We start from the raw sequence: 20,262 nt of genomic DNA on the forward strand, positions 1-20,262 counted from the left end.
GCTCTAAGACTCCATGATGGGTCTTCCTGATGTAGAATATTTACTGCCTTTAAGCATAAAGCCAAACAACTTGGGGCTTTTTAAGTTGTATGACTAAAGGAAATGGGGCAGCAGAGGAAGTTTTAGAACCTCTGTAGTTACTAGGAGAAACCTCTAGAATCTTTATCTTACTACATAATTTACTAAAGTGAGGAATGCCAGTGCAAGAAACTGGGGGAGCAGGAATAAGTACTATTAAATTAAATGCATATTAATAGAAACCCCTAGACAAAGGAATTTATTACATTTATACATTATGTATGTTCAAGAACAATTTATTCATAATTTCTTAATGAATGAAAATTGCAGTGATACTCTGAGAGAGGTTCTACTTGCAATGTTAGCATGTTATTTGTTGGATTCTAAAGTACTCCAAAGGTGCTTTGATACATTCCTGATAGGGATTAACAGTCTACTTTTCTGTTTAAACATCACACAGGGATTACACATTATGCTTCTTCCCAAGCAATCTTCCTCTACCGGTGTGTAAATATGATTGGTCTCCTTTTACTCTTAAGCTAAATGCTGTCTTTCTGGCTTCACTCATTTGCTTTCTAGCAGCCTCCCCATGTTAGCCTTGCCACATGGTCAGTCTTCTGTTTGGTAGGTTTTATAAATCCTAAAAGTTCTAGTTCAGAAACAGCTCTAATAAACCGAGCACTGGAGGCTATAGCTAAGGAAATTCACCATGTACTCTGACAAAAAGGGGTTAAAATCTCAATGTTAAAACATGATTTAGTAAACTGAATACATACTACTAAATTAGACTAAAACCCTTACTGGAAAACATTAGATGTAATTAGACTCTACTGTCAATAAGACACGAATGGAAAAGTGTGTAACACTTGAAAACATTAAATGTAATTAGACTCTACTGTCAATAAGACACGAATGGAAAAGTGTGTAACACTTGTCTGGTTCTCATTTTTCAGAGTACGAAAATTGCTTCCCTGCCAACTTCTTAAAGTATATTAATAACCTTAGAAAAATAGAGAATTCAATAATGACCATTTAATATGACCTTTATATAAGTTTTAGACCAAATAGTTTAGATTTGGGCCATTTTAAATTCAGAATAAGTATTTAGAAACGAGTTATCTTGGGATGGTATGGTTAAATCTCTAATGTAGATCTGGAGAAACTATAAACTATTCTGTATGCTTACTTGGACACTGTAGAACTGATTTTAAAGGATACTGGATAATTTCATTCCTTTCTTCTGAGGTTACAGAATTTGCATCCATTTTTTCAGCAGCTGTCACAACTGTTGCAAAGGCCTTTTGAGAGAGAGGAAGAAAGAAGATAAAAATCTCTGCCACTGCCAGACATCTCTTATGGCACTTGAAGGCTCTGTATTTAAGCCAGGTCAAGCACTGCTGCTGCTCGTAGTTGACACATTTTAAAAACTGATACCAAATTTCAGAGTCTCAAAACTACACTGATGATCACTATAAATAAGTACACAAAAACAGAAATATAGATCAATGGTACAGGATAGAAAGCCCAGAGGTAAACCCACACACGTATGGTCACCTAATTTAATAACATACAAGAGGCTGAAGACAGCCTCTTCAATAAGTGGTGCTAGGAAAACTGGACAGCTACATGTAAAAGAATAAATTAGAACACTCCCTAACACCATACACAAAAATAAACTCCAAAGGGATTAAAGACCTAAATGTAAAACCAGACACTATAAAACTCTTAGAGGAAAATATAGGAAAAACGCTCTTTGACATAAACCACAGCAAGGTCTTTTTTGACCCACCTCCTAGAGTAATGGAAATAAAAATAAACAAATGGGACCTAATTAAACTTAAAAGCTTTTGCACAGCAAAGGAAACCATAAACAAGACAAAAAGACAACCCTCAGAATGGGAGAAAATACTTGCAAATGAAACAACGGACAAAGGATTAATCTCCAAAATATACAAACAGCTCATGGAGCTCAATATCAAAAAAACACACAATACAGTTAAAAAATGGGTGGAAGACCTAAATAGACATTTCACCAAAGAAGACAGACAGATGGCCAAGAGACACATGAAAAGATGCTCAATATCACTAATTATTAGAGAAATGCAAATCAAAACTACAATGAGGTATCACCTCACACCAGTCAGAATGGCCATCATCAAAAAATCTACAAACAATAAATGCTGGGGAGGGTGTGGAGAAAAGGGAACCCTCTTGCACTGCTGGTGGGAATGTAAATTGATAACAGCCACTATGGAGAGCAGTATGGAGGTTCCTTAAAAAACTAAAAACAGAACTACCATACGACCCAGCAATCCCACTACTGGGCATATAACCTGAGAAAACCATAATTCAAAGAGTCACGTACCACAATGTTCATTGCAGCACTATTTACAATAGCCAGGACATGGAAGCAACCTAAGTGTCCATCATCGGATGAATGGATAAAGAAGATGTGGCACATATATACAACGGAATATTACTCAGCTATAAAAACAAATGAAATTGAGTTATTTGTAGTGAGGTGGATGGACCTAGAGTCTGTCATACAGAGTGAAGTAAGTCAGAAAGAGAAAAACAAATACCATATACTAATGCATATATATGGACTCTAAAAAAAAAAAAAGGTTCTGAAGAACCTAGGGGCAGAACAGGAATAAAGTCACAGATGTAGAGAATGGACTTGAGGACACAGGGAGGGGGAAGGGTAAGCTGGGACGAAGTGAGAGAATGGCATGGACATATATACACTACCAAATGTAAAATAGCTAGTGGGAAGCAGCCGCATAGCACAGGGAGATCAGCTTGGTGCTCTGTGACCACCTAGAGGGGTGGGATAGGGAGGGTGGGAGGGAGACTCAAGAGGGAGGGGATACGGGGACATATGTATGCATATGGCTGATTCACTTTGTTGTACAACAGAAACTAACACAGTTTTGTGAAGCAATTACACTACAATAAAGATCTATTAAATAAAGTATTGAGCTCTCTGCATAAGAAAAAAAAATTAGAAGATAATGGAATGGTTTCTGAATAATCTTATATTTCAGAGAATTAAGAAACGTGCAGAGAAAAACAGGTAGCAAAACTATTCAAAGTTGAAAAGCAAAGGATGCCCTGTATCCTCTACTCCAACCTCCATCTCCCAGGAAAATGCCTATTTTTCTTGGAAGCAGCCGATTATGCATATTTTTAAATGGTGACATGTATCAAATAGGGCCTTTAACAGAGTTAACTTTTGTGTAGTTATTCCAATCTTTTCTTTTATGCAATAAGGGAAATGCTAGTTAATAATGTACTTTTTTATTCTGTGGAATAACGGAACTGACCTAAACTGTTTAGCTTTTGCTAAACATACTAAAATGTACTTATTTTGACCTGGCATGGATGCAGAATTGGCTCGGTTGAGGGTGTGGGATCAGAGTGCAGGGGTTTTGTGTGGGACTGTTGAGCAGTGAGCTGCTTTTCTGGAGAAACTTGCCAGGTGATTTATAATGCTTTCCAACCAAAGACAGGGCATTGAAAAAATAAGAGATGAGTTTCAAAGTACCAAAAGCATAAAAACATTCCAGGAAAGTTGTCATGGATGGTTAGACACATAGACAGCTTGCTCTTTCCCCCTGACCTACCTCCGACCAGTCCACAAGGTTGATTAGCCTGCTGCACTCCAGGTGCAGTTTATATGCTATGCAGATGTCTGGGGCGACATTTGGAATACAACCTTCTTCACTTCTCAGTGCTTCATTCTAAAAATAACAGTAAACTAAGATAACTACCTTTCAGAAATGATGAGGAACAAAATCAGACATTAATTAACCTGCTAACCTGAATTTAGTAAGCCAATAAGTGTAGTCTTTGGTTTCCTTTATTTTGTGAGTTGCACCTACTCTCCAATAGTTAGCTGGTTGTTTAGGATGAGGTCTTGGTCAAAATCCCTCTAGCTCCTAATCACTAGATGAATACAGCCAGGATCAGAGAAGACAAGCATATTCTTCATTCTCATCATAAATTATTAATTTTTTTCATTTTAATCATACATTATTCACTATTGAGACTCTAATGCATTTCTGGTTTCCATAAAAGTTTATGGAATTTTGTGGATTTTCAATAAAATGCCACTTCCAACATTTGTAATTACATGAATTCTAGCAATTACTATACTGTATTAATAAATACCAACACACCACTACCAGGGATATAAGTTATCTCTCAAAGAAGACTGCTGTCAACACTGCAGATCCTAACCTCTACAAAACCATCAATGTTTTTTCAACCTATGTGAAAATGATGGTTCTTATTAAGAAACAAAATCTCTCTCAAACATACACATGGGAATTATATCCTTCCCAAAACTGCTGAAATTGCACCAGTTCTCTTCCGTGACTTACTACTAGCCGAAAAGACAGATTATGTGGAGTTTTAATTTGTGGTTTATATAATAAAAATAATTGATATTTTGTGCCTTAAATATGAAATTATTCAAGTACCCCACTACCACCGTCATTGAAAAATCACTGATTTACATCTTCCTACTCAGTACTCTCTTGTAAGGCTTATTAGCATGTTTGTGTGCCATTCTGGACAGGAAACCAATACCTCGGAACTCTCTTCATATGTTTTATGGAGTCACTTCTTAAGTATCCTCTGTTGCAAGATTTCAAGGTGTTTAACTGAGTTGATAACTTATTAACAAATTAACAATTTAATATTAACTTAGCAAATTATCAGGAAATTACTTTGTGTGTGTGTATATAACCGAAATATAGCTTACTGAGCTGTTTAAAATGATATTACCTGGTCACAGGAAAGTTAGTTTTAAAAATACTCAACTGTCTTGAACTCTCCGTTTAAAGAACAACTTGGAACTGGCAAATGTGTCTGGAGTTTAGCAGTTTTATCCCTGGCATATTGCTGGCTGTCCTCTATACTCAGCTCTGGAGATACTCTCAGAGCAGATCTTTCTTTGGTTTAAAATCCAAGATGAAATTCCTTTTTTTTTTTTTTGCATCAGAAACAATCATTTGGCTCTTTTAAGGAATTTCACTGGGCCATATGGTTTGACCTATTATCTGCTGTTATGTCTGTAAGAAACCTTTCCTTTATTTTCAAGAGTAGTAGCATTATACTCAAGTCTTAGTGCCTATGATCTGGTTTTATCACATGAAGGAGAAGACAATTACGCATGATCAAAAGTTGGCAGTGTTAGTTCATTTGCTTAGAAAAAGCCCTCTAAAAATCTAAAGAATTTTTTAAAATATCTGAAAGAGGTGCAACCCTGAGCTGCCAGTTCCCTGCTCATTAGAACTGCAAATTTACAATATTTTTGTGATACATAAAGCCTGGAGTCTGAACTAAATTGTCAGAGAAATGACTGCTTCTTACCTTGAGGTAATAATATGGGTTGTTGAGTGCGGTATGGAGGGCGATCCGCGGGGCAGCGTTCAGGTGCTGGCGAAGGGTGTGGGCAGCAGTGAAGTACAGCACCTCATGCAGAGGCTGTGTCTCTGGAAGCAGGAGGTATTCTCTGAAACCACCAAAGTGAGGTATCAGCTTTTAGATAAGCACAGGTCTATTTTCAATAAACCACTTTTGTCAGTCCTCTGTAGAGGGCTGAGCAACTTACCGAAAAAGCAAAATCAACAATAGCCAAAACCAACCAAATATCAAATCCAGTGCAGCTGCACTCAGAATGCCACCTCTCCGTGTAATATTGTTTAAAACTTTGACTCTCTGGTGTACGAGAAACTATATTTTAGTTCTGATTTAAACTTCTAGGAACAAATGTATATAAATTACATTTGTGCTCAAAATCTTTTCTTTTTTAATGTCTTTATTGGAGTATAATTGCTTTACAATGGTGTGTCAGTTTCTGCTGTATAACAAAGTGAATCAGTTATACATATACATATATCCCCATATCCCCTCCCTCTTGCGTCTCCCTCGCACCCTCCCTATCCCACCCCTCTAGGTGGTCACAAAGCACCGAGCTGATCTCCCTGTGCTATGCAGCTGCTTCCCACTTTGCTCAAAATCTTTAAGGTAGAATTTCTTAAAGTATAAATGAATACTTTCTTAAATTATTTAGGAAACAAGAGATATCCATATTCCTTCTCATAGCACACATTTAACTCCTGGCAGTGTTAAACACGGCCTCAGACCTGGAATTAAGAGTTTAGGAAATTCTTTTTTGATCACAGAGATGTCTCTCATAGAAGTAATACAGGTAAAGTTTTTTATGTGTTAGACTTCCTCCTTACTTTATAGGCAGAAAAGGCTAAATTTTAGCTTCAGAGTATTAAAAACAAGGAAATCATTTATCATTAAAATTTCAATTATTAAAAAAATACCACTGTAACTTGGGATTCTTCTGTCTTATTTATGAGCTAGACAATAAACCAATTTTAATGAAATCTGAACTTAAAAGATAAACCATTAAAAATTTCATCTGAATATGTAATGAGCCTATCAGCTGGTATGAGCTGTGACAGTACATGGTTCCTGGGTGGCCTAGAGGGTAGCAAACTGGAAGGGAGAAGCTGTGGCACCGATAACCCAAAGACAGAGTAATAAGTCACTAACTTGATTAAAGCAGTTAACTCACATGCCTTCATAAAGATTTCTGGGGCTTAGTTAGTCCCGGGCCTAAAGTATTTTGGTCACATGACAGATTTGTATCAGCTCCCTTTCCCACCGGTGCAGGCAGAACCAAGCAGCTCCCTCAGCCCAGCCACTGGGGAAATTACTCTTCTTTCTGGTGTCCTGGCTTTCTTCCCTCCTGGAGAGGATAGCAGGGCCTAGAAAAATCCCACCACACCTGCTCCTCCCGTGTGGTCTGGCTCTGAGGAAGAGAGGACGCAGAGAGGGTATGACCCATGTCCCTCCCTCCCCACCATCTCCGTCCTGCCCGTCTCAAGAGCTCCTGGCCCCCTGCTCATTTAGCTTCCAGATGCTGCTCCTTCTTCAGAGTCATTGGAATAAAACCCATGTGCAAAAAGCATTAGGATTCTGACTTGGCCCTAAGAACCAGCATTCTATACCTCAAGTACTGCTTACATCTGACTCGAGATTAAGCTATTTAGCTGTAGTCTCAGGAATGGTTTCTGTGATGCGAGCTGCCTCCCTGGATGGCTGGCTACCCATTTGTAATTTCTGACCATAAACTTTTCCTATCCCAACCTCAGGCTGTTTTCTCCCCAATCATTATACATAATGGTCATTAAAAGTTCACGTTGGAGTCCTTGCTCTGTAATAAGAACTGGAAATCTAACAAGGCAACCAGATAAGAGTCAATTTCAGAAAAAATTTTGTCTCATATTTGTCCTCCTCTCCCTTTTCAACATCTTTATTTAATTTTTAGAGATTCAGATAATTCTCAAGGCAAAAGGCCTTTTTAGATATCCTCAAAGAACCTCCAGAGTCTAAATACCTGCCTGTATTTTGTTTCCACTGGGCTATGTTAGTTGAAAAATACTGACAAAACATCATCATATATTGGAATTTTATCCAGCTCCAAATTTGGAGACTGGCACGGACATCAGCAGTGAGTCTGGCACTGGAGCTCAGCATGACGCTCATTTCAGACTCAGAGCAGAGTCCACAAGCAAAAGAGGCGGTGGTCTGGGGGGAGCTGGTAGGACCACTTAGTATCCACAAGGGCTACAAGGTTGAAGCTTGTACTTTGGTGAAAACAGTAACTTAGAAAGCAGCAACTTATTCTCATTTCTCAGTAGTTTCAGCAAGAGCTGCTCATGGTGTACGGGGAACTCTACTTCCTGGAGTCTGTTGCTTATAGTGATCTTTCAAGGGCCGCTTTTCTCCAGAACTCCAAGCTCTGTTCAAACATCTGTGGTGTGGTCTTTGGGGACTGTGTGGGGAAAGAGAGCGGGCCTTCTGAAAGATGTCAGCAGACCGGGACTAACTATGTGACTTTCCAAAAGTCACAGCCTCTCTCTGGGCTTTAGCTGCCACATGAGTCCTCAGGTCCCATTTAGCTCTAACATACTACAGTCCTCATCTCTTCCCTGCTGGGACACTCAAGCTTGGTAAAGATAGTAAATCCTAGTATGGAAATTGTTGTGATTTCACAATACAACACATTTCAATCATGCCCAGCTTTATTTCAATAACTGCTCAGGAAGGTGAAAAGTCGGGCATATTAGGTCAAAGATCATAAAAGGGGAATGGTTGGTTGGCTTCCAACCCTACAATTTGGGATTTGTGGGAATGCAGAAAGGAACATGACATTTGACCTATAAATTATGCCAAATTATACTGTAAAATCATTTTTAGCAACTACAATGGTCTCAACTTGGTAAAAGGGAAAAACCAGAAACTTGGGGCTAGAAACTACAAGAACAGGAAGGCCCAGTATGGCAAGGTTAATTCTATGAGTTTTCCAAGGTCATTTCTAGCCAGTAGGTCACTTTAGAATTGCACTGTGTCACTTTTATATGACCCATTTCTCTCACTTTAACCTTCCTTTTGTCATACTTGGTTGATCGTTTCGACCTCTGTCCTGACATTAGTAATTTCTCCCCAGTGCCCAGGAACAATGACTCTGCCCCAAAACTGTCCTGGAAAATGGAGCTCTTCACTTTCAAGAAGGACAGGCAATTTATCAGAAAACCACTCTTTGTCTTCAATAACTGAGCTGCTTTTTTTTTTTAGTACTTGATTCTAGTCAGTGCCTAGCCTGCTGCTGAGTTTGAATTGCCATTAAAAAACAGAATAAGCAATGACAAAGAACAGTTTTTTCCCTATTTAACTATTAAATCATTTTATTTTTCAGACCTCTCATTTTTTTCCTATATGGCATGTCCCACCTGCAGGTGAGATGTATGATTTTAAAGAGCTACACAGAGCTGGCTTTTGGGAAATCCAAATATCAGAATGATCTGGGTTTCCCAAAAAAGGAATCACCTTAAAATACAGGTAGGACTGGTGGACTTCTAAACTGACTCTGAGTACCCTGCTCACCATGCGTCTGTGCTGACATGATCCAGAGTTACACTGGTATCCCTCAGAATTAGAAACCCTTTACTCAGGATAAAATAGGGTATTACAGCTGGGCTCGGCTGTTTTCTGGGTTTGGCCCAGATCCAACATACTCTGAGCAAAGACAGAGCAAGGATTAAGTGTAAGGCAAACACTCTGCTACTAGGGGGAAAACACTCACTTTTCTGTTTCCTGTTCTGTTTCCATCCTCACCCCCGCCCAGGCCTAATGAACTACATCAAATTTAAACCTATGTTCTTGAACTGGCAGTAAAAGAATGAACTAAGCCATCTGCTGAGTGACCTTAATAAGGATGGGAAAGGAATAAAATTACAAGTCTGCGCTGGACGGAGGGCCTCGAGGAGCAAAAAGCCTAACCCAGAAGTGTCCCGGACTGGCTGCGGACAGTTATCACACCAGTGTTATTTGGGCAAATAGCCTGATTTTTAGCTCTGAAAAGCAACAACAGACTCACCGCGCCAGACTGTCGATGAAGCTCACAAGCTGTTCTCTGAGGACTTCAAACTTGGTCTGCCTCTTACTTGCTCTTCTTAACTCCTTCATTTCCAATAATGACTATGGATGAAAGAACACACCTTGTTCTGTTTCTGGTGATTCTGAGACAGAAAGCCCCTCAGAGGGCAGCTCTGTTGCTCAGGCAGAGGCAGCTGATGCCCTTTCCATACGACAGAGTGTACAGAAAAAGAACCAGATCAATAGGGGTTGTGTTTATCTTTTATTTTTCAAGACTGGGAAGAATCTCTCCTCCTAGGTATTTTGCTTCAAAAAATATAAAGTGACTTTTCAGAGAAAGAGGAGAAGGGCAGCTTACGTCGCTACTAAGTTATAGGGCAGAGCGCCCACGAGCCACAAGCCACTAATTCATTTGAGAAAAGGACTTCCAAGAAGAAGAGAAAACGCTTGCTCTTTGCCATGCTAACAGAATAGATTCCATATGCTTTGGTTTGCTTAGATTGATATTTTATTCTACGTTCCTCATAACTTGGTATCATGGTTTACAGAAGGTTCTTTACTTTGACAACCAAGATCCTAAAGTTAGAACTATCTGAAAAAGGCTACACTAGACACACTGTGGCTCAATTTCTGCTCTATACTCAATATGCATTTCTTTAAAAAATCAAGAAAAATATCTAAAACTAAAGAGTCTCTTCTGAACCTCTCAATTTGATCAAACTGAAAAACAAATACATCAGATAAATAATCAGATTCCTTTTTGCAACCAGGTTCCCATTTTCCCTTATTACTAGTTAATTCTCTTTCTCTCTGAGGCTATCGGAACAGTTTCCGCCAACTTCTACATGGAGAATGAGGATAGCAGTGGAATAAACAGGATGTTCAATTTATAAGTGAGTTACAAAGTCTGCTTTGTTCCTAGTTGTGGTTTAAAAATGAAAACAAAAACATCCAGGCAGAGCTAATCTAGAGCACACGGGAACATCAGGGGATGTGGCTGGAAGGATAAGAAAGTGCTCTGACCTTCTGAAGATGATAGAGGTCTGTCTTCTGAAGTCCCTTTGACTGTGACTCAGAAGTATCTTCTTCTTCTTCTTTGGCTTCTGCTTTTAATACAAAACCAACATACAGCAGCTTGGGTAAATCCATTTAAGAGAACAAACATTTCTACTACTCCAAGGGAAATAAAGTTTCATCCATTTTTTTTTTTAATGTGGCAGGGGATCAAGGTTCCATCACATAAATGATTTCTTCCAGAAGCTGAAGGTCAATAAATATTACATAAGTTATGCTGCAGAGAGGTCTTCAAAGAAACCAGCTACTGAATTTTAAAGATGTGACCAACAGTGAGAACAAAACAAAATACAAACAAATCCCCTCAAACCAATAGGAAAAAAAATCTCCAAATCTTTGTGCTGTTATAAATAGCTTTTAAAAAACAAACAAATTTAAATTATGGTCCTTTGATTATGCCATGATTGATGTAAACAATACAAACCTACACCCTGGAAAACTTGGCCTGGATCTTCCCATTCTCTATATTTGACATGCTATTTAAGTCTGAAGTCGGTAGTGCATAAGTTTTGAAATAATCTACTGAAATACAAACTGCATCATGGTTCTTTAGCAAAGGAAACAGAAAACGGTATCTGGTAAAAGGTGTAGTTGTGTTTCCAGAGAACATGAGGTTCTAACAGCCTCTCCCTGGTGCAGGGCACGTTTTAGGAACCTCACACTCACATGGCTTATTTGGCCAAACCTAAGACAGGAAGATGCAGCCGGAGAATCTGCCTTGTTCTCGAAGAATAAATTTCTTTTTAGCTATTGATAAATCTTGGTTCAAGAAAGCTATGCTTTAAGGTTAAAATATCTAAGAAATTCTCTGTCCCATTTCATTAACATGTAGCAGAGCCTTAAAAATAAATCTGATATGACACTCTGACCTACTTAACCCTCCAAATGTAATTTTAAACCTAAACTGTAATGTGTAATAACTGTCAAGGAACTAGAGATAGCATACAGTCAAACTGTACGCCTGTCCAATATGGGAGGGTGGGGTTAATTTCACTTTATTATTAATAACGTGCCACTTTTGAAAACAGAAAAGTACATTTATTCAAGACACTCGTTTTGCTTCAACTTACAAAATTCTTTATTCTTCAGTTAATCATCTTAATTACCAACCTTCCCATTTCTAAAAGCTGTGTTCCTTTATTTAATATTAGCACATCACAGGATTTGTTCACTAGCTTATGTTACATGAACTCTAATTAAAATTATTATAGTATCTGCAGTTTCATTTTACAAAAATCCCTGAGTCTGATTTTGTAAAAGACTGAAATTTACCTAATTTATCTTATATTCTTCTAAGTCTTTTACCCTGTTTATATCCTTAAGGGCAGCCCCTCACTGTCCCAGTGACCCTAACTAGGTGGCGACTGTGACTCCATGAGAAAAAAAACAATAAGCTGGTGATTAAGAAAGAGGTGGGCTCCAGGCTGGGTACTACCCTAGCTAGCTACGAGATCTCAAGCAAGCTCCTTCCTCTTCCTGGGCTTTAGTTTCTGTAGCAGCTGGACTCAATAATCTCTATGATACCAATTTCCAGCCCTTTAAAATGTTTATGATTTGAAAATGGTTCGGCTCACTTGTCCTGCAAAGGCACTGCAGAGCAATAATGCCTGCGCGTGATCTGGAGGGAGCCCCTGGTACCATGGGGTGGCACTTCCTCACGCTCATGCCCCTCCAGTCAAGTAGGCTGGCTCTTTCATCTTGCACTGGCTCAGCACTCATGGGGCCTAGCGCTGCAGCTATGGAGAGAGAGGGAGGGATTCAGCAAAAGACGTTTCCTAAATCTAAAGGATTTAAAGACAAAGGGACACTTGCCAAACACAGAAAGGATTGATAGGGACATTCCAAGTGCAATGTTTTCACCATGCCTTGGTTCGATCCGTATGCTTATACACCAAGTTGCCTCTTTTCCCCAGACCCCATTAAAAATTTCCCTCAATAGGGGAAAATAAGAAGTGCACAGTCATTTTGCTTGTTTTACTGAAGGAGTACTATACTTTGGTGCTAGAAACAGAGCAAGGGAAGAGCCCATGAAAAGTTAAACATCAGTATCAATCCACTGAGCCCCCTCAGAACAAAGAAGTCCTGGAGCATCGGAACGCTGAACAGGCTGCCTGTGCACAGGCAGGCATCCCAGCGTTCGGCAAACAGCGAATCCTGCGCAGGTCACGCAAGGTAAAGGAAACTGTGCCCTCCTCCAACACTGAGGAATGCCAGGCTGCCGCAGTTCATTGAGGACTGAAAGATTCAAGCTTTGTAAACCTGATTGAAGCAAACCTCATGCATATTTTGGTAATCAGCATGCCAACGAGCCTCGCTGCTGTGAAAGCAGTTCACAGCTATTAATTTTCAGGCTCACAAATAATTTATGCAGTGTTTTTGAAATCTATAAAGAACTTGATGAAATGCTTAAGAAAAACATCTAAAAGGAGTCCTTAATTATGATGCCCTGCTACTCTCTCCAATCTTTTTGATTTCTTTTTGCTGCCCTTTTTTGTTTTCTCCCCTAAGGTAAGTCCTCAAAACTGTCCATCTGGGGAAAGAAATTTCTTTCCTGCCCATCTGATAGTTTTCATTGTTTAAACCAAATCTGGAAGAGAACCATTTGGCTTAGTTGTCACGTTGTGCTATTCTGAGGCTTGGTATACTGACTGATCACAAACTACGTTACCTCTTCATCTCTCAACACATCAGAATGTGGGGTTTTCCATGTTATTTTATAGTTAAATGACTGTCATAGCCAGTAGAATTGGCCAGATATTATATTCTCACCATCGAGGCTCTGAAACTGGGCCAGGAACTCCTCTATTCTCTTTGCTGTGTTGCCAAGCTGCTTTTCAGAAGAGGACTTAAAAACCTTGAAACATTTCTGAAGCATGGCCATCAGTTCATCCTTTGCCAACATCCTAGAACAGAATCAGTGACAGGAGATGTAATATAACTGGAAAATTCATGTACTTAAAAAACACTGTCTACATTTTAAATGTTTCTGGTCGGAAGAAGATGGTATAAAATGCTTCATTGGTAGCTACCAACTTTTTGGGGGGAGACTTTCCTCAATGTATGTGATATTCAGAAGTATTCAGAAGAGTTCTCATGATAAAGCTCAACTTGGAAAGTTTACACTCTGGGTTCATAGCCTGGTTCTGGCACTTACTATGTTTGTAACACAGAACACTTTACTAAACATCTTTGATCTTTGGGCTTCCTTGCCTGTGAAATGGAAATAGGAACTCACCTATTTCACAAGGCAGATGGAAGCTTAAGAATTCAATAAGAAGATGCATTTGAATGAGCACAGTGCTTTTACCACACAGCAGGCATTTAAGGTTAGTTTCCCTTTCCTTCAGATCTAAACATAAATAAGAGACAAGAAACGTCTGCTGAGGATGTAACACTCATGCTAAATGAAACCTGTTTGAAATGACCAAAAAAGTATTATCAGTGATTTCTTTATTATTTTAGCTAGGCTTTATATCTTCTATGGGCTTTGTTAACACGAATCAGTAAATCCACTGAACTTTAAAACTAGTAGGCAATTCTGCTTGTTCTATATAGCATAGGTAGAATGATTCTGTAATTCCTTCAAGGCCACAGAGGAAATCTTTGTTAGACATGGAAAATGAACACAGATATTCTAAAATTAAGATCCTGTTTTCAGGATCTTATAGAATCTCTCCCCTAAGATCATATTCAGTAACAGATGAAAGTACAATGATTAAAAGTTCTTACATTAATCATGAAAGAAAACAATCGGCCAAACCCAGAATATGGGTCATTCTGTAAGAAAACTATCTTATGTTTGACATTTTTCATAGTAAAAAATTTGGGGAAAATACTATTATTACTAAGTTAGAGAAAAAAATGAAGCTAAGTAGACTATGATTACCTCAAAATTAAGCTGGTTACTTCAACTAAAATTTAAACCCAAACCAAAAAAAACACCAAAAAACAAAAAAAAAAGACCCAGAACAAAAGCAAACGAACAAAACAGTCACACAACCAATAAATACAGAAACTGGCAGGGGTGGACAAAAAAGTAAACTTTTCCCTAGTTTTAAGAATATAAAATCTTCTCTTCCTCTTTCTACAACAGTGAAATAATTATCCAACGTGTAATCTTTATCTGTGAATGAAGGGCAGCTAACAAACATGTCAAAGACAATGAAGCCAACACATTTAATGCTTGATTACATTTGAGATTATTTTAAATTTCTGGCTTTCTATTGCCCAGATGGAGTCAAACTATTAAGAGAAGAGAGTTAACTCGAAGTCAGATACGGCTGAACAATCTGTCATACGCGAACTTAAGCCCTACTCAGACTAGATCAGCATTTCCAGGCTCCAAGGAATCCCGGGCACTGGCTTGCTGTAAGGGCAGAGGCTGAGGAAACGCTAGAGGAGGTCTAACCTGCAAGAGCAAGCACCCTGAGGACTAGCTCCCCAGGCCACAGGCAGCCACACCTCACATCTCTTTGCAGCTTACAGAACTGAATATTGAGGAGGGCAAAGCCCAGCCTATTATTCATTTTCAGGATGCAATAAAAAATGGCATTATGTCACATAATTTTGAAATCTAACTTTACCAGTCATAATTTTTAACGTGGCATTTGATTGGAAGGGGTAGCTCTTTCATCTCAGGTATAAACTTCCAGGGATTCAGACAGTTATTACTCTTTTTATTCTTAGCCAAAGACTATGTTCTTATTGTTTCCAGAGTAACAAAAGACCTTATACGTTCCCAAGTACTCTCAGGTTTAATATAAAACAAGACTTGAAGTAAGGTTGATTAGAGCAAATAATGTGAACCCAATAAAGTCATTAATTGAAATTTTTCAATTAAATTATATATATTTACACAAAGAACTAACAAAGATGCCTGCTATCATCACTATTATTCAGCATCATTCTAGAATCTATTCTACAACAATAAAAATGAAGCAAGTGGTACAAACATCAGAAAGGAAGATGAAATTTATTATTTGCACAGGATACAACGGTAAGGTTAGAAAGTCTAAGAAAGCTACAGAAGTATTAAAGAGTGTAAAAAGGGTGGGTGCATATAAGGCAAATACATATGTGTGTGTATATGTACACACACGTCAATACCTTACAGTTACATGTAATCAATGTCTTAACATTAAACTATGGAAAAAAGAGCATGTTCAAAATGGCAACAAAAACTATAGAATAGGGCTTCCCTGGTGGCGCAGCGGTTGAGAGTCCGCCTGCCAATGCACTGCCGATGCAGGGGACACGGGTTCGTGCCCTGGTCCGGGAAGATCCCACATGCCTCGGAGCGGCTGGGCCTGTGAGCCATGGCCGCTGAGCCTGCGCGTCCGGAGCCTGTGCTCCGCAACGGGAGAGGCCACAACAGTGAGAGGCCCGCATACCGCAAAACAAACAAACAAACAAACAAAAACTATAGAATATTATGACAAACGTGTAAGACATAGCAAAAAAATGAAAGCCCTGAATAGACATTTTAAGTTCTAACTCTCAATACTGTAAAGATATAAATTCACTCCAAATTAATCCAAAATGTAATACTTTTTGAAACAAAATTCCAGTGGGCATTTTTTAAAAGCCAAAAAAAATCACTCTGAAATTAATCTGGAAAAATAATTGTTCCTAAAACAGGAACAAAGTGTGTATACTTGAGTGTATGTAGTGAGTGGGGCTATTAATATATCAAAAGGTATACGCTACAGTGATTAAAATCAGATGGTACTTTGTATAGGAATAGACAGGACGATAGAAGGAAATAAGAATCTAGAAAGAGATCAAGGTATATATGAGAATTCGGTACATGACACAAAGGTACCACTTCAAATCAGTGGGGAAGAGATGGGGAGTACTGGAAATAACTAGTTTGAAAAAAACAGATCATTACCTCAATATATTTCAGAAAGAATAAAAATGTTGGGGAGGGGAAAGAACCAGTCCATCAATCATGAACTACTAGAAGAAAAAAAGAAAACTATTTAAGTCTGGTAACATCCAGCATCAGCAAGAGTACAGGGAAATAAATACTGATACATTGTTGGTGCAAGTGTACAATAGTGTTTATATTTTAGACTCAGAAAGTCTATGTACTTATTTTGTGGAAATAAATATACTAACGTGCAAACACAAACTCACCCTCAGTGATTACTGTTTGTAACAATAGAGAATTAGAAACAATCTAAACATATATCAAACAAGGGACTAATTAAAGTGTTACACTTTCAAAACAAGGGATACTACATAGTGGGGATAAATAATGAAGTAATACAAGTGATGACAGCTAATATTTCTACGCACAGGTATGTATACCAGGCGTCATTTTATCTCCACAACACTGTATGATGAGATACTATCATTATTCCCATGTTAAGAGATGAGAAAACAGAGGCACAGAAGACTCAAGTAACTTGCCCAGAGTCTGGTTGGCAAAGCTGGGATTTGAACCCAGTCTGGCTGGGCATCCGTGCTCTTACCGATGATCTTATAGTGCATCTCAAGACACAATGTCCATGGTAGAATATTAGGAGCAAAACAAATAAACTACCATGACAAAAACCAATCAGACAAATCCAAAAAACAAAAAAAATGCAAATTGTGGAACACTGTATAGTATGATTTAATATATGTTTGTGCCTGCAAAAAAAATCTGAAAGTACAAACTGCCAACAGTGGATGACTGGCTTTCAAAGTTATATAACACAAGGGGTAATGTCAGAAAAGTACTGTTATGTTTTCATTTAGATTACTGTTAGAGTGACTCCAGCAAGCACTTTGGACAAACCACACCTAACTGAACAAAATTAACTAAAAATGACTAAAAAATAAAAATTAATTTTATCTCCCCAAAGTTTGTTACATATAGCAGCCCAAATAGAAAATTAAGGATTGAGGGACTTTCCTGGTGGCACAGTGGTTAAGAATCTGCCTGCCAATGCAGGGGACACGGGTTCGAGCCCTGGTCTGGGAAGATCCCACGTGCCATGGAGCAAAAAAGCCCATGTGCCACAACTACTGAGCCCACGCTCTAGAGACCATGAGCCGCAACTACTGAGCCCATGTGCCACAACTGGTGGAGCCTGCACACCTAGAGCCGTGCTCCCCAACAAGAGAAGCCACCACAATGAGAAGCCCGCACACCGCAAGGAAGAGTAGCCCCTGCTCACCGCAACTAGAGAAAGCCCATGCGCAGCAACAAAGACCGAATGCAGCCAAAAAAAAGAAGAAAATTAGGATTGAGTCTAGCCACCAGACCAGCATTTTTCAAACTGGGTTTTCAAAATGGGTTTCAACCATTATTAGTCAAGAAACCATTCATTCATTCAGTCAGTCAGTCATTCAATAAACATTTACTGAATACTTACTAATACCAGGCATGGTTCTGGGCATTTAAGATACACCTCAGTGAATCAAAAAACCCTGTCCTGGGCTTCCCTGGTGGCACAGTGGTTGAGAGTCCGCCTGCCGATGCAGGGGACACAGGTTCGTGCCCCGGTCCGGGAAGATCCCACATGCCGCGGAGCGGCTGCGCCCGTGAGCCATGGCCGCTGGGCCTGCACGTCCGGAGCCTGTGCTCCGCAACGGGAGAGGCCACAACAGTGAGAGGCCCGCGTACCGGGGGAAGAAAACAAACAAACAAAAAAAAACCCTGTCCTCATGAAACTGACATTCTAGCTGGGCTGGGGGGTGGTGCAGAGATAACAAACACTATCTCATATTACTATATATGTTAAAAATTGGTATTATGAAAAAATATTGAGCAGAGTTGGGGGGAGGGTTTGAGGGCAGGTAGGTTTCAATTTTAAAATAGTTATTAGGCCTCACTGAGATGACATTTGATCAAACATGTGAAGGAGGTAAGAGAGCCATACAAGAACGTAGGAGAAAAACTTTTCCTGAGAGAAAACAATGCATGCAAAGGCCCTACGGTGGGTATATGTCTGGCCTGTGCAAAAAAACAAGGAGGCTGAGGTTACACAAGTGGAAGTCGAGACCGAGTGATAGGCAATGAAATCAGAGAGAGGGAATGAAGGGCTAGATCATGTATGGTCATTGTATAGATGCTGGTTTTACCCTGAGTGAAAACGGGAGTTTTGAGCAAAGGAGTGACATTATCTGACATATTTTAATAGGATTATTTTGACTGCTATTTTGAGAAAAACCTGTAAGGGAGCATATGTGGAAGCAAGGAAGCCAGTTAGGAGGTGATGGCAATAATCCAGATGAGAGGTGACGGTGCCTTGGACAATGGTGGTACCAGTGAGGGAAGGTGGCAAGAAGAGGTTTGGTTCTTGGAATATTTTGAAGGCAGAACCCAAGTTTTTGGCTTTGAACAATTGGAAGGATAGGGAGACTGCAGGAAGATTCTAGGTTTCAGGGGAAGATCAGGCATTCAATTTTGAACATGTTAACTATGAGCTGTATATCAGATATCCAAGTGGAGGTGTCAACAGGTAGATGGACATAAGAGTCTGGCACTCAGGAGAAAAGTGTGAGCTCTTGATTAAGCCCTGGGGCACTATAATGTTAGGATGTCAGGGAGAAGAGAAATTACCAAAGACTGAGGGGGAGGAACATGCACTGAGGTAAGAGGAAAACCAAGAGAATCTAGGCCCTAGAAGTCATTAAGGAAACAGTGATGAACTGTGTTAGATGCTGATAATAGGTTAATGCAAATGAAGACAGAATTGATCATTTAAAACATTTAGCAACATGAGGGTTGCCGGTGACGTTGATCAAAGTATATTGCTAGAGTGGACAAACCAAATCAGCTAAAGAGAGAAGAGAGGAGAGAAACTGGAGATAGTGTGACAATGCTTTCAAATTTTGGTGGATTCCATCTAGCATTTACTTTAAAAGAAATAGAATAAAATTGAAAAGTAAATACAGTTGTCCCGCGGTATCTATGCGGGATCGGTTCCAGGACCCCTGAAGATACAAATATCCGAGGATGCTCAAGTCCCTTACATTAAATGGTATAATATTTGCACATAACCTATGCATATCCTCCCAGATACTTTAAATCATCTCTAGATTACTTATAATATCTAATACAGTGTAAATGCTATGCACATAATTGCAAATACAATATAAATACTATGTAAATAGTTGCCAGTGCGTAGCAAATTCACATGCTTTTTTTCCTGCTTTTTAGAACTTCTTGGAATTTTTTTTTTTTTTAATATTTTCAATCTGTGGTTGGTTGAATCCACGGATGTGGAACCTGCAGATACAGAGAACAAACTGTACCAAAGTCTAAAAGTTTGAAAGCCAGCACACTGGACTACTTTAAAGAGAAAGGAAAAACAAACGCGTCTAAGACACGTTTCATTAATGCTGAAAAAGCTATTATCTTTAACCAACTTGATTAAGTGATTATATCACTTTTGCGTAAATGGTTCAAAACAGACTGTGATACTTCATGTGTTGAAAGCTTTATAGGTTGTTATTTTTAAAAAAAGTTTCCTTAACTAAGACAGAAAGAGAATCATTTAGCAACCATTTAAAAGCAATCATCCTGCAGGGCAATGAGTGTTCTGCTTCATCATGCAGAAAGGCAACAACTTCTGGTTAAGTACTGATTATATAAACGTCTGATTGAGAACAGGCTAGAAGGAGAAACTGGCCAATCCATGGCTAATACAAAGATCTTCCGAATAATAAGTTCTCAAGTTCTAAACAGATACTACCAGTATAAAACAGCTT

The 20,262-nt window shown here is 39.0% G+C and overlaps 1 protein-coding gene across 9 annotated transcripts in view; it reads right to left on the reverse strand.

Moving 5' to 3' along the window:
* Positions 1 to 293: 293 nt before the first annotated feature.
* Positions 294 to 20,262, reverse strand: part of ORC3 (origin recognition complex subunit 3) — a 60,973-nt gene continuing 41,004 nt past the window's right edge. For 4 of the 9 annotated variants that reach the window (XM_060167939.1, XM_060167938.1, XM_060167942.1 and 1 more), the window contains 8 exons: positions 13,327 to 13,460; positions 12,132 to 12,293; positions 10,507 to 10,586; positions 9,485 to 9,585; positions 5,398 to 5,539; positions 3,645 to 3,761; positions 1,237 to 1,316; positions 294 to 699 (listed from right to left, as the gene is read on the reverse strand). In XM_060167939.1, the coding sequence (XP_060023922.1) occupies positions 594 to 699; positions 1,237 to 1,316; positions 3,645 to 3,761; positions 5,398 to 5,539; positions 9,485 to 9,585; positions 10,507 to 10,586; positions 12,132 to 12,293; positions 13,327 to 13,460 (922 nt within the window). In that variant the 3' untranslated portion in view covers positions 294 to 593. Of the gene's footprint in view, positions 707 to 1,236; positions 1,317 to 2,383; positions 2,503 to 3,644; positions 3,762 to 3,792; positions 3,967 to 5,397; positions 5,540 to 9,484; positions 9,586 to 10,506; positions 10,590 to 12,131; positions 12,294 to 13,326; positions 13,461 to 20,262 lie in introns of those variants that run through there. The other 5 variants (XR_009543847.1, XM_060167940.1, XM_060167943.1 and 2 more) reach the window with 5 other exon arrangements.

The sequence above is a fragment of the Lagenorhynchus albirostris genome, chromosome 12 (assembly GCF_949774975.1).
Source record: "Lagenorhynchus albirostris chromosome 12, mLagAlb1.1, whole genome shotgun sequence".
NCBI lineage: Eukaryota > Metazoa > Chordata > Mammalia > Artiodactyla > Delphinidae > Lagenorhynchus > Lagenorhynchus albirostris.